At 38.0% G+C, this 14,932-nt stretch overlaps 1 protein-coding gene across 1 annotated transcript; it reads right to left on the reverse strand.

Annotated features, from left to right (window-relative positions):
• Window positions 1-3,854: 3,854 nt before the first annotated feature.
• LOC139727788 (uncharacterized) lies at window positions 3,855-13,027 on the reverse strand. The gene is made up of 4 exons (XM_071638761.1): window positions 12,948-13,027; window positions 8,230-8,999; window positions 6,447-6,569; window positions 3,855-4,572 (listed from the first exon to the last, which is right to left on the reverse strand). Exons 1-4 carry the CDS (start codon window positions 13,025-13,027, stop codon window positions 4,076-4,078), a joined length of 1,470 nt encoding a protein of 489 aa, XP_071494862.1. The 3' UTR covers window positions 3,855-4,075.
• Between the last annotated feature and the right edge of the window lie 1,905 nt (window positions 13,028-14,932).

Here is a 14,932-nt window from a genome sequence, read left to right on the forward strand (position 1 = left end):
TTATTGTACAAACAAAAACATGGACATGGACTCCAAGCTAATGTTTACATCAAGATTTGCGTTACATTTCATCAATTCGTAATTTATTAATATTTTGCTGCATCAGAATAGGAAATAAAGTCACATCACAGTAAAATTCTCAAGAATGCATCTGTCATGTTTTAAAGATACACTGTATAGAGAGAGAGAGAGAAAAAAAAAAGTTTGTTTTGAGCCCTGGTATGTGTGACAATGAATGGAAGCAGAAAAATTGATTGTAGCAGTCATGCAATACTTTTGAAGGTTCTACTGTAACTATTGTGAAGACCCAAGTGAAATTGATAAAATATCTTTGCAAACGTATTTCTTTAAACTTGAAATTTTGGTGGCACTTCAAGAGAAAGGTAGTGGCCTGAAATAAAGAGAAATATAAAAATCAATTGTAAATTTCAGCTCTCTGGTTGGGCCACCATGTCTTAACAGGAGACTTAACAGAACTCTATGGAAGTGTGCTTGGCTAATCTCAGCAAAGGAGGCCACATCATTTGCTTTCTATGCCTTTGACTGTAATTTATTGACAAAAATCATTGTGTTCCCGGAAATGTTTTATCACGGCACAATTGATGTGATTAGTTGACAAGTTCACATCAATTTATACACATACAACATTGCATTTAAAGAAGATGAGCACATCAATTTCAACCTTTTGGGTTCCATCCAAACTTATTTCCCTCAGAGTGTCCAATCAGGCTATCACTGCTTTGTCATGAATAAGCTATATCATACAAAGATATCTCTATTACAATTGAGTATAATACTGCTTGCGTATATGGAAATGAATATCTTTGAAATTGACATAGTATTGGCTTCACCTCTGGGTTCCCATAGGAGTAATCTGAATCATTTGTGAAGCACTTTGTATCATTACTCCTAAGAATGATTCCAGTCAACTACTGGCACAGCTGTCAGAGCTACCAAGTCTCACGCATTTTGCGTGAGACTCGAGCATCTAGGGGCCATCTCACGATCTCACCCATGGCACCCATTTTTCTCACGCATCGGCGAAGTCTGCAACTTGGGCCTATAATAATGAGCATAGCTCAAAAGATTAAAGTGATAGTTGCAAATGAAGGTATATTTTCCTTTTGTCTTTCAAAATAAGTAAAAAATAGTCACTTAAGTATGCAACTGATCGCACCATTAAGAGCTACAAATTGAAAAAGCTCCCTACCGTGGGAGGTTCAAGGGGGGGAAAACACCTCCCACACCCTCACTCGCGTGCACACTAGCATGGCGAGATGCCGAGTCATGAAAATCTCACTCATAAAATTTTTTTGAACTTGGCATCCCTGAGCTGTAGTGGAAATATGATTTCACATTTACAGAGTAGCTGCCTACTTTCATTTTCTAGTCCAAATAAACACATTTATAGTTCACTTGCATCAATTGCATTTAACCAAAATTTACTCAACAACTTGGTGAAGAGATTGGAGGATGGCCACAGACAGAACGAGGGGAAGGTGTGGAGGCAGTAACAGATCATTTATCAAGAACCAAACATTTTCACTATGGGAAGTCAACATGTCAAATTTTGGTTCTGGACCCAAAAGATATGGATTAAATCACAAGAGCTGAAATGCACTAGTACTGCATGTCATGACATTTTTATCCCAGTGGCCTGGTAAGAGTTTTGACAAGCCAAACATAAAGACATCTTTTACCTCCACCAAGGAGGTGAGGTTTTTGCCAGAGTTTGTTTCTGTTTGCTTGCTTGCAAAATAACTCAAAAAGTTATAAATGGATGTGGATGAAAGTTTCAGGAAAGTTGATAATGATACAAGAAACAGATGAAAGTATGTTTTGATGGTCAAGGAATCTAATAATGCAGGTGATATGAATTTAGGACTACACTGCACTCCCGTTATAACGAAATGCTCGGGACTGGCAGTTTTCTTTCGTTATAACAAAATTTCGTTATAACCGAACAAATACAATATATAAGGAAAACAAGAAAACCACGTATATATATCATATTCTGTTTGCTGAATACTCATCATACACTGGAAAGCTATGTGAAATGTGATGGGATAACTGTATTACAATAATAAACGCAAGTTCCCCTCGGAAACTGTGCGTGACACAAGGGGCGAACACACAGTGGTGTGAAGCGTTCACCCATGCAGAGACGCTATCCTTGTTCCGCTACGTATTTTCGCAAAGCAATTCGCATTTTGTTATAACGGAGCACATTTCTTTTGTTTTTCTTTGTCTGTGGCGCTCAAAAAAGACTTCGTTATAACAGAAATTTCGTTATAACCGTGTTCGTTATAAGCGAATTTTGTACCATAGTCTTTAATGGTGATAATTTTGGGACCAGAAGATTTACTTCCTTATAACGAAATTTCGTTATAACCGTGTTCGTTGTAACAGGAGTGCACTGTATAACATAAGCTGGAAATCACAGTATGGGTGGATATGAGCTGCTTGATGGAGGTCTGTGCTTTTCAAGTGCTTTTAATTTCAGCAATACTTAACACCCTCATCACTGACCGACTGTTACCAACCATCTGTACCTGTACTTACAAAAACAGATACCCAGTTTTAAGTAAAAGAGAGCAATGTGTCACTGCAACAAGACATTGATGGAGGTCGTCATATTTGAACTCGGTTTTATTCTCTTCCTCCACTCTCTTTCATGCATTATACATGCTACTATAAAGAGCTACTGTGCCTCAGTGGATAAAACCATGGACTCTCAGTCTTAAAGTATCTAGATCAAATTCACTGGCAGCAGTGGTAGTTCCCAAGCACATTACCCTCATTACTTAATCCAAAAGAAGGGACATATCTGTCAGTCACATAGATTAATTCAATATACCAGTAAGCATGTAACAGTTTTGGTAATAGTCCTGTAAAATAAATCCAAACTCAATGCTACATACTATGTAGGACTAAAGAAAAAAGAGAATGTACGCTGTAATACCGACTACTGGTAGGTGTGTGCTTACACACAATATGATGAGTTAACCAAGAAAAATATTTGCTACTACAGTAGGAGAATGGACAAAATGAAATGTATGTATACACATAATACAGCTGAATATTGAAATAATATGACAAACGTTGTACACTAACAAATATATTTGAGCAAACTTTTCAGCGAGAAAAAAAAATGAAGACATGACCCCCCCCCACCAAAAAAAAAAAAAAAAAAAAATCCTAAACAAAACAAAAGTAGAAGGAATAAGGAATAAGTGACAAGAGGGTAGAACTTGCTTTTGATAGTACATGGAGCTATAGGCTGGCATGAATGTAAAAAATTCTCCACAAATTTGACAAAAAATATATATATTTGTTACACATGTATACATGTACACGTACAATGTACAAGTACCTATGTGTTCTCATGGAGCGAAAAAAATGGAAATGGGATTTGGGTGATATTTCTGCAAAGGCTTTACAGCAAACCCCAGTTTTACACAACCCCATTGTACATGTACCATTATTTAACTAAAGGATAAGACTAAACGACATGATGCTCACTGACATTCTATTAACAACAAGCAACAGTTGAAATTATTGTTTCAGTAAAGACAAAGCCAAAATGAGTTATACAAATACTAATCATGGAAGATCCATGGTGAAACACTACCAATTCTTTTCCTGATACATACACTGAATGTGCATTCACATTTCATTGCACTAGTACTACATATACCATACGCTAATAAAATTTGTGGCAATGTGGACATACAGTCTAGATGTAAAACTTTACTGGGACTCTATGATCCGTAAAGATATCAATAATAGGTAAGTATAATCCTTCCAGATTTAGAGATGTTTTCTCATATTTTACTGAGGCAATACTGGTAACTTTATGTGAGCCTACACCTGGATATCAATCCAGGAGAAGGAAGCAGTGACTCGTGTAAATGGAGTGACCATTATGATATCTTTGATGAGGCAACATCATTGCTGCACCTGCAGTGCATTAAATCTCTGTGTAAGTGGCATATAGGATCTACCACTAACATGGGCATCATTCATCTTGCACATTTGCAAGGGCACTAGAATTTATTTTTGCACCATCACACAATTAACCTTTCTCCTTGTTCTTCATGTTTGAGCTGGGCCAGTAGTCATCATCAAAGCCAACAAAGTCTCCCTGCTTCTCATCTCTGGTCAATGAGTTTGAGTCTTTCACACTGTCATCATTGAACACAAAGTCTGCTTCCAGTTCAGTGGATGCTGGTAGCTGAGTGCTGACTGCATTCCCTGCACCAGCAGTGTCAGCTGATGACAGGAAGTCTTCCTGAAAGCCACCAGAGAGAGCTGGGGAAAGTCCCATGGCTGATGACTCCCCATCTGGTCTCTGCACCGCTCCCCTGGGTTCCCTGGTGTTAGGTCGGTGGGTTGGTACTGCAGACTTACCAGACTGAGTTAGTTTAAGTGCGTTGACCTGCTGCTGCTCACTCTCAGTGTGTCTCTGGCCCTTCCTCTTTCCAAGGATCTTGATGTAGTTGGCTGGAACCAGGCCGATTTTCTCTCCTTGTAAGCTGGCAAGTAACCAACCACGTACTCTTGGTTGCAGTTCTACAATACACGTGTGGTAGAGATTACAAAAAACAACTTGATTTGATAGAGGTACAGTTGTATGCACTAAATTTTGACAGTGACAAATAATTTATAAGGTAAGCACTAACATACTGTATCGAAGGCAATAATACCCTTCTCGTCAGGAGCCAATATTAAAAAAACAAAAAAACAAACAGCAACAAAATACACTAGAAATGTCGCTATGGCGACTGATATGCCTCCGCCATAATGCATGATTCTCCTAATAGGTATATAATACATACGTGGGCAATGTGTGATTACATTTCCACTAAATTGGCAAATTATCAAAATGACACATTTGTCACAAATGTGTTGAATGTTCACCTCCTTGACCTAGGTTTAATTGGATGAATGAGAGCACGTATTTGGGGATTTTAGGACTTTTACTTGACTTTGACCCCTTCATAAGTTTATGCATTGGATAATTTTCAAGGTACAGAGAAAAAGTGCAATTTCTGTATTGAATAGTAAATTGTTACAATTTTCATCTGGCCTTTGACCCTTGACCTTTGACCCTAAAATTCATAAGAGAATCATTGTCAGGCAGAACATGCATGAATATGTACTAAGTTTCAAGATAGCTTAACTTGAGCCACTTCCGAGATATGGAGGAAGAAGTAAAGTTCAGCACTTTCACTTGATCTTTGACCTTTTACCTTTTTGGCAAAAAACAACCACACTTCCCAGAGAATCTCTAATGAGTTAAACATGCATGTACCAAGTTTAAAAAGAAAATAATCCTGCAGGCATTACATAAATATGAGGGATATAGTACAATTTTGAAGTGTTACCTTTGACCTTTAACCCTGACCTTTGACCCCATGAACCCAAAATTCCCTTCATAATCTTTGCCAGTCAGTACATGCATATGTACTATGTTCCATGAAGATACCTTGAACCATTTCCACGATATGGAGATAAAAGCGAAATTTTAACTTTTTACTTGACCTTTTAACCTTTGACCTTTGACCTCATGACCCTAAACTTTCACCAGAGAATCTTAATTGGGTAATACATGCATACACTAGGTTTCAAGAAAATATCTTGAGGCATGGCATACAATTTGCAGATATGGGGGAAATAGTGAAATTTTGAGCATTTGACCTTGAGCATGTGCACCCAAAAGTTGATAGGCACAACTTCACTCCCTAATACATATACATTTACATGCCAAGTATCAAGAGGATACCTCAAAAGGTTTTTTAGTTACACTGTCCACAAAATTCATTACGGACGGACGGACAACCCGAAAACATAAAGCCTCCGGCACCTATTCGTGGCGGAGGCATAAAAAAATATACACATATACCAAAGGGTATTCCATTTGATGAAATATTATTTTAAATGGTCCTCCACACAGCACATGTGTATCCCCGTTTGGTCCGACATACACTGATAAACATATTCAAAGCACAGAATTCTCAAGTTACTGGTAACTCCTCGCCACACTGCTTAACATCTTCAGCCATGATTATCAAATATCTCTGGATCCTAGACAGTGACAAAGTTTTTTTTTAAATGCATCGCTTTCCTACAATTGCTTACATTCAAACTGCCTTTCAGATAATACAATAGTCCTTAGAAATTGACTCTAATATTTGCTCCTGATATTTTACTAGCTTCCATCAATGCTTAAATTTCTGTCTGAATTGTGTAATTTCATAATATGGTCTTGCCTGCAAACCTTCACCCCACCAAAACTAAAAGAGTATCTCAACATGGTGACTTATTCAGCCACCAAATTTGATTGAATGTTGCTGCCTTCATGTCGGTATTTGCTCAAGATTCATCATGTAGCCCCAGTTGGCAAGTACAATCATACTACAGCAGGTAAACTGATTCACAATTACCTTTTGGAGCGAGGTTTAAAATGTCTCCAGAATGAAAAGAGAGTTCTTTTTCACTGTCACGGTCAAAGTCGTACTCTGCCCTGGCAACCACATGATCTTCATCACCACTTGCCCATGCAGGAACTGTCAATAAACAAAGGAAGCAACAACGAAAAAAACGAAAAAATCAATTTCAAGAAATCAAGATGCAGAGGTGGGTCAGGGAGGGAAAAAATTCCTGCTTTAAAAAAAGAAGAAGAAGAAGAAGACAAGAAAAATACTGTTCAAAAGAAGAACTTGCATTGTAACATTACACTGTATTGAAACTTTGAGTGTACAGTGGAATCCTGCAGCCCCTTAATAATTCCAAAACTAATGTCCATGTGTACTTGCCACTGATTGACAAACTGCCTTTCATTGACAGAAATAAATATTGATTATTTAGTGTTTGACTAATTAATTTGAAATAATGTCCAGTACCTTTTGAATTATGTATTGTAGTGCACCATGCAGAATGACATTACCCAATAAACAGCTCCTCGGAAACTCTCTATCGTCTGTTTGTTCTGCAAACAAAAGGTTGCAGTCTTGCAGATAGAGTCAGTGAGCTCCAGTTAAGTTTTCAGTTACTGTGATAAAAAGGGTCAAAGTTTAATTCCAAAGTCCTACTAGATTCATTAGCATGCACACACTGTAAGTATACTAGTGCTACAATGTCTGTATGTACACCTCGTACAATACATGAAAATGTTTCTTGGATGATTATACCAATCTCGTTCCTGTATTTCCACTGGACATTGGCATGGTATACACTATAACTGGCAAGAAATATGAATTGAACCAAACCCTAACACTACACATTATGTGCAAATGCATGTAACTGCCTGTCTGTTGGTGTTACTGTTGATTTAAATACCAAGTAAATACACACAATGCATTTTTCATTCAGAGTCGCCATTACCCCATTAACATGTCAATCATCAGGAAAAATCCTGTAAAGTCTTCTCAAGACAAGAAAATGACATCACATTTACAACATGGAAGAGAGTTTCAGTTTAAAAAGACAACATTTCTGGCATTATAATATAAATCTTAAATACAAAATAAAAGTGTCCGAAAGTAACCATTCAACAGTTTCGTTTTCAGCTTTCACACTTTAGGCATATTCTGGATAATATTTTGATTTGATATCTACAAGTTGTAAGTCATCTATAGAACTACAAGTAAATTTCAGTGTTAATTTAATAAGACTGATATTGTACTATTAAATTTCCTTTAAAATGAATTTTGTGAGGACAAGAAGGGTTTTGAGGATAGGGTAGTATATTCTACTTGAATAACTGATGAAAGTCCTATTCTCTAAAGCTAAAGAATGTCCCATTATCTCAGTAAGTTAACATGTGCACACCATAAACCTCTCATCATAACAAAACAACATTAGGGATTTGATCTTGGCTGATTGTGTTGTGCACACAGCTGACTCCATTGAAAAGGCAATCCTCAAGTAAACCAGAGATACTTGTTTGCTTGTAGATGTCTTTTTGCTGGCACCCAATAACTATCATCTTTCCTATCTCTTCAAAACATATCTGGTGCAGGAAAACAGCTTCACACAAGCTGTTCAAAACTTAGTGGAGACTGAGGGTAAATTTGTGCTTGTCTGCACGACTGAAAATACCTGAAACTGGCACAACCATCCCTTTGATGAAATGTCACCTTCTTTTAAAACACTATTTTTACCATTAAAATTGTAGACGGTGTTTCTTATAATACTATCAATTTAGGATAACTACAGGTTTTATACCCTCTGCTTCGTCTTCACTAGATGACAGCAACTTCCAGATGATGTACGGACCACCCACAACAACAGCAAAGAACATGAATATTGGCCAAGATGGTGCTTTATGTTGCCTTCCTTTGGGCAGTAGTGCTAGGGTTCCCTCTGCTGCTTGGCTCTCAGCTTCCTTCCAAACTTCTTCTGCAAATTCAGGTGTTCTCAGTCTCAACAGTACCAGCAGTCGACGATACACATACTTGAGTAATCTGAACAGAGCAAGAGCTGAGAATATCTTGGCTAGATGGATCTTCAGGCGAGAAAAATGTTCTGCAACACCGAGGACAGCCCGGAAGCTGTTGTACACTGTGTGGAAAGTGGATTCTAGCATCATGCTAACGGATGCAAAGGCCTGCACAATGCTTTCTATGGACTGGAAGGCTGGTCTGCTACTTTCTTCTGCTTGCTGGACAAAACGACTATATGTATCATTTGTGTCTCCTAGCCCCATGGGACGGCCATATCCTCCATACATGCTTCCACCATAACCTGAGTACATCCCTCCGAGGCCTCCATACATCCCACCATACGTGCCATAACCCGTTCCTCCATACGAGCCAAGTCCCATGCCACCATACCCATAGCGATTAAGTGGGCTACTTGACATAAGGCTGCCCTGCTGGCTGGTTCTGCTGGGTAGCGGAGGTGGGGCCCTCCTGACTGCACCAGTAGGTCTACTCATCCCCCTGCTGCTGGCATTAGACCAAGCTGTTGTGGATTGCTGATTGACATGCTGACTACTAAATGGGAAGAAAGAGATGGAGAAAAGAAAAAACAAACAAACCACAGAATCAATGTAAAATCAGAATATGGTAAGTCGGAGGTTAGAGGGTTAACAATCTTAACTTTATAGAGACCATATCCCTTTTCAAAATATTGGCATTACAGAAGCAAGAAATTAGCTGAAATTATACACAAACAAGGTACATTTGTACCTGTACAATGTACAAAGTATGACGACAATGAATATTGTGAATAGACATGTGGATTTCTAAATTCTAGACTGATTACTAAATTGTGCTGCACAGACGTACAGTTGACACAGTTGCAGACATGGGAATTATGTGTACATCATACACTTATGTTATTGTTACTACAGTGTATGAACTGGTATTACCGGGGTACTGACTAATGCCAGAATATCTTTTAAGTGGAACTATTCATAATCACATCATAGTCAAAATGTTTCTTTCTTTTTCTTACACCAAGTTACTTTTACTGGGCACATTTATGATTCTCTTAACTTGTCAGAGGAGTCATTTGAGTGTGTGTGTGTGTGTGGGGGGGGGGGGTGGGGGCAGTCTAGATACTAGATTGGGGAAGTCTATTCAAATACATTCTGAATATATACATGTACAGGTATGGTATTATCGGACAGCAAGGTACATGTAATTCTGGACATTCATACCTCAGCAAACTAATGACATTTTAGATACAGTATGCAGGACTTCGTATACTAGCCTCACAAAGCGCTGTATCGATTAAAATTGCAAAAGAATGTAACACAAAAATGTAAAAACACTAAGAAATTCACATTTTGCCTCAGATTTTGAAAAAGAATGTTGATTAGTATCACAAATTTTATTGTGTGAATTGTTCAAAATGTTCATGTTAGACCTTTTCCGTACGATACGAAATTTGAGCCTCATTTGTTGATTTTCTGTTTGTTGTCTGCGCGGTGTGAATGTGCGGACTGTAGTGTAGGGCCTATGATGAATTATGGGTATGAATTGTGAGTCTGGTGCAAGGACAAGATGTGAAAGATGTCGATTATTCCATTCCAAAAATCGTGTCAGAATTATAATGCAATCTTATACCACGCTAAAAGATAATTTCTTGTAGAGAGGGGTACACTTGTGAAGTCTATTTTCCAAAAATTGGAGAGAATAATTTTCATAATTTTTCAGGACTTTGAGAATAACTGGTGTTATTTTTGGCCAAAATTTAATCCTCTGAGTATGGACTTCAGAGCCACAAACAACAACAACAACAACAACAACAAACAAACAAACAACCCCCCCCCCTCCCAAACCAAAAACTGTGCGATCCACTCTCAACTCGTGGATTCAGCCCCACTCATGGCATTCTTGGTCCATAAGCATAGGGGTGGGCCCCATGGGACTTTCTTGCCCAATTAACGGTTACTACTTACTTGTGGATGCGGCCCAACTAAAACGTGTTTGACCCCCAAAGGCCCTAGCTTACTATCAATGCATGATCAATACACGCTCTACTCAGCATTGGAAATCCCTGGCATAGTACATACTAAAGATCTACACGTCTACATGTAGCAAGTGTTTGTGGGACCGCATACAATTGTACAAATTCCGTCTATTCTTTGTTTCTATTTTCTCTCTTTTTATTTTAACGTTACTATCTTTTTCCATATTTTCTATTCCTTCTATCCTTCCTTTTCTTGTCTTTCCTTCTAAGTTCTTGCCAACCAGACGCCATCACATGCGCAGCATGGAGGTATAAATGCTGTACCTGTAGTGTACCTCCATGACCATGTGTGCTGCATGGCTATTTTGTCCAGCGACAGGAGGAGCCAAGTTGACCTTTTCTGTCAATTTTCTTTTCTTTCTCCCTTTTAAAGCTTTATTTTGGAATCAAGTGTAACTAACTTACCTCGTAAGACTAGCGGCATAGCCCTAGAGCTAGTAGAGCTAGAGGATCGACTATCATCGAGGACTTCCTAATTAATGCCCCCCCCCCTACTTTCTAATCTATTCTATAGACTACAACTGTATACCACTGCACTGGCACTGACTCTTCCTGTCACTCTTAGTCTTAGCCCATCGCATATGGCTGCCATGGGCATTACTACCCATTTAGTCTTAATCTTACCTATACTTCAAGCATGCTACCTTTAAAATAGCAACTGATAATTAACATATGAATGTACTTCACTAGTTTAGTTCTGTTATTTACTTCACTAGTTTAGTACCTTGGTACTGTCCTACTGAGTGATGTATTAATACTAATTTGGCCGGATATGGGAGACTCAATGCTTTATACATGTACATATAATACACATGTACTGATGCAGCCCATTGTAGTACCACATGTAGTAATGTGTATACTGCAACCTTTTCATTGTTACACTCAGTAACAGACCCCAAAATAGAGGTTTGTGTTTGCAAGAATGAAATCATTTTCTTTTATAAATTCTTGGGATGATTTACCTAAATAATTATTAAGAAATGTATCAAGTATATGTAATTCATGTGTGTTTGTGTAGGAGTTCTCATGGAGTTGGGAATCCCCTTTCCTCCCGTAATTACAATATTTAAAAAAAAAAAAATCACGGCGAGATTGCGTCCGTATAATAGAGAGATCCGGATAAAGGGAGGCCGGATAATAGAGGTTCAACTGTATAGTATTAGTTCAGTAGTACACTAGCGCCCGCTCACAGATGACCGTACAATACAATACCTTTTACGAGTACAGTATAGTGAGGTGCCCGCACCTCGTCAGGGGCCCGAATAGACCGTCACCCCACTTAAAATTGTTTTAAGCGCACTAAACAAAAATTTATGACCGAGACTGTGTTCAGTACACTTGAAACTTGGCAGGGCTACAACAACCAAGCAAATTGTGGTGAAAACCGAACAGTTTTTCGCGAAAATCTGAATTTTAATCGGAATACGTGTAAGTATCACCACTGTCCCCGCACGCATCTTTTATGTGTATGTCTATAGCCCTTTTTACACTTGTGTTTCTTAACCCCATACGGTACCGTACGTACTTTCTCTGACCCAGGACTATCGTTAGTCCCGTACCAATTTTTTCAGCTTTTTACACTCGCCAATAAGTCCCCGTACTATCTCTTGTCCTGGGCAAAGGAGAAAATTGACCTTTTTACACTCGTATTTTTTGTCCCGTACTTTCCAAACCACTAATATTCATGATTACGCTGTGCACTGTACACGTACACACACGCACCAGAAGCACTTGATTACCTCGTTTCTGATTGGTCAGTGGGGGTTGGACTTCGTCTCCGTCGCTTAGCCCCGGATGATTTTTTCGTTCTGTTTACACTTCCTTGCTTGGCATAGCAAATTGCGGGGTTAGCACCGCATTTGCGGTGCTAGAGTGATATAACCCTGCTATTTTGCACGGCCAGATAGTACGAGACTATCGGTGCGGGGTGGGGCTAGCCCACTTTGGCAAAAACAAGTGTAAACAGAAAGTGGGCTAAGGAAAGTCCGTTACCAACAGTGGGGATAAGGCCCCCCCTTAGCCCCACCGTTGGTACGGGACTAAGCAAAAATTTGCAAGTGTAAAAAGCAGCCGGGAGCATCAGGTCACCCGCACACGTCTTTTACGTGCTAAGTCCATGGGAGCGCTGGTGACACAACTATTCCGCATCGTTCGCGTTTGACGAGATAGCTGCAAATTTTCGATATCGATCAGTGAACTTGTGATTCCATTGGAATTTTCAGCATTTTTCCTGTATGTAAGTTGGATTTCAAAGTTGAATTTCAGTGGCGATATGTGATTCAAATATGCGCAAACATTAACTATGACGAGTTGTGGGTCACCCAAGTATACATATTGGAGAATTTGCTGTCGTATTGATTGTATTGTGTCACATAATCATAGTGGTTAGTGGGGATCCGTCTTGCAGTCTACTGTAAGTCAAAGAGAATCAACGTATAAACGTCTCATGCACACTTCATACTTACAAAGCATCCTGATCAAACGGTAATCCCGTGTTATTTCGAAGATGTCCTTGCCGTTCCCATGGTTTTGGTGGGGCTGCCATTTTGATCTAATTCACACTTAGTCACTTTTTTTGGCCATGCCATGAAGATTATCACGGGTGAACACAACAAGTACAGCTGTACACTACACTTAAACACACACACACACACACACACACACACAGCGAAAGCCAAGCCAGTTAATGTTCATTGTACAGTGCTGTACTACGACTCCGGCCGGCGTAAGCGTACGGATACAACACGTACGGAGGGTATACTACAGTAGTACGCCATCGAACCATCGATTCCTTTGTCAGTTTTATTTGATTTTTGTCATAATTTGTTTCAAATTACTAGCAAATTTCATTCAAAAAAAAAATTTGAAGACATTGATCATATTTTTACCAGTAATGGTTACATGAAGAATGCTCCAAAATCGTTATCATATTTTGAACTTAGAATATTGGTGCATACACATTAGTAGACGGCGAGTTGTAATGTTCTTAAAATTTTCTGTAGATTTTGATTTTTTGTGCTATTTCCCCTATTTTTGGGGTGCTGAACACGAATCCACTTGTTGCCATTTTTCTAACAGACGTCTTCAGCTGTTGCCATGGTAACGCATTATTTTCCTTAAACGAACATATATTCTTCATTAAAACATAAAAACATGTTGTAAACATACAAAATATGTCATTATAAATAAAAAAGATAAAATTTGTATAATGTCATGGTTTGCCTCATAGCAATGACAGTTACCATGGCAACAGCTATTTCCTAAGAAAAATGATATTTTCATGATAAAGCCAGAAAACATGACAAGATTGAGTGAAATATTTATCACAAATTGCTATCTTGATTATCATTATTTTTCCACTATGTTCATTTCACCTCACTTTCGTTGCTATATAGCAACAACATGACAAAAAAGCTGCCTTTTAAAGAAAACTAAGCATTGCGATTGAAAGAAAAGCAAGAATAAAATTCGTCAGTAGATGATAAATTTCTGTTTAGTGAGATTTTTTTTTGTGTGTGTGCTGTTTCCTTTATTTTGGGTCTGCCGAACACGAATCCACTTGTTGCCATATTTGTAAATGACATCCTTGCAATGGCAACAAATTATTTTCTTTGAAAGAATATGTATTCTTCATTAAACATCATAAAAACATGCGATAAACACCAAAATAAGTCAATATAAACATATCGCTTCAATCAAATTCAAAATCGCAATTTCCGACTGTCACGGCTACCTCATAGCAATGACGGTTGCCATGGTAACAGCTCTTTTTAAAGAAAATTATTTTTTCATCAAAAAGCATGAAAACATGAAAAGATTGAGTAGCATGCTCATTACAAAGTACTATGATAATTATCAGTTTTTGTTTTCACTATGTTCATGCCACATTGTTATCGTTGCTATGGCAACAACATGATTTTTTCCCCAGAAAGGAGAAGTATCTCATTAAAAGGAAAGAAATAAATAAACGATCAATTTTTGTCAAGTTTAATTTTTTTCGGCTCTTTTCTATTTTGGGAATGCTTAAAAGGAATCCATCTGTTGTCGCTTTTCTAAACGATGTCTTCATCAGCCATTGCCATGGCAACAAATTATTTCTTTAAAAGAACATGTGTTCTTCATTTAACATCATAAAAACATGTTGCTAAGGCCAAAATATGTCAATATATACATTTCTCTTCAATTAATTAAAAACAATTCCCCTTTTTTATTCAATTTCATTGTTACCTCCCTCATAGCAATGACAGTTGCCGTGGTAACATTTCTGAAGAAGAAAATACCGATATTTTAATGGACAAAAATGAAAATATGACGAGATTGAGTAGCATATTCATTACAAATTATTATCAGTTTTTGTTTCCACAACGTTCATTCCACATCATTTCTGTAGCTATAGCAATAACATGAGAAAATTGTTTTTTCAAGGATAAAAGTTCTATAGCAATCTGTT

The sequence above is a fragment of the Diadema antillarum genome, unplaced genomic scaffold, assembly GCF_040938485.1.
Source record: "Diadema antillarum isolate AM-2024a unplaced genomic scaffold, OU_Dant_1.0 seq00000152_RagTag, whole genome shotgun sequence".
NCBI lineage: Eukaryota > Metazoa > Echinodermata > Echinoidea > Diadematoida > Diadematidae > Diadema > Diadema antillarum.

Coding starts and splice junctions, on each gene's coding strand:
- LOC139727788 (XM_071638761.1), bottom strand. CDS start 13,027: ATGGCAGCCCCACCAAAACCATGGGAACGGCAAGGACATCTTCGAAAT. Junction 9,000..12,947: donor CCGTTTGATCAGGATGCTTT/GTAAGTATGAAG, acceptor CTTCCCATTTAG/TAGTCAGCATGTCAATCAGC. Junction 6,570..8,229: donor TAGTGAAGACGAAGCAGAGG/GTATAAAACCTG, acceptor GTTTATTGACAG/TTCCTGCATGGGCAAGTGGT.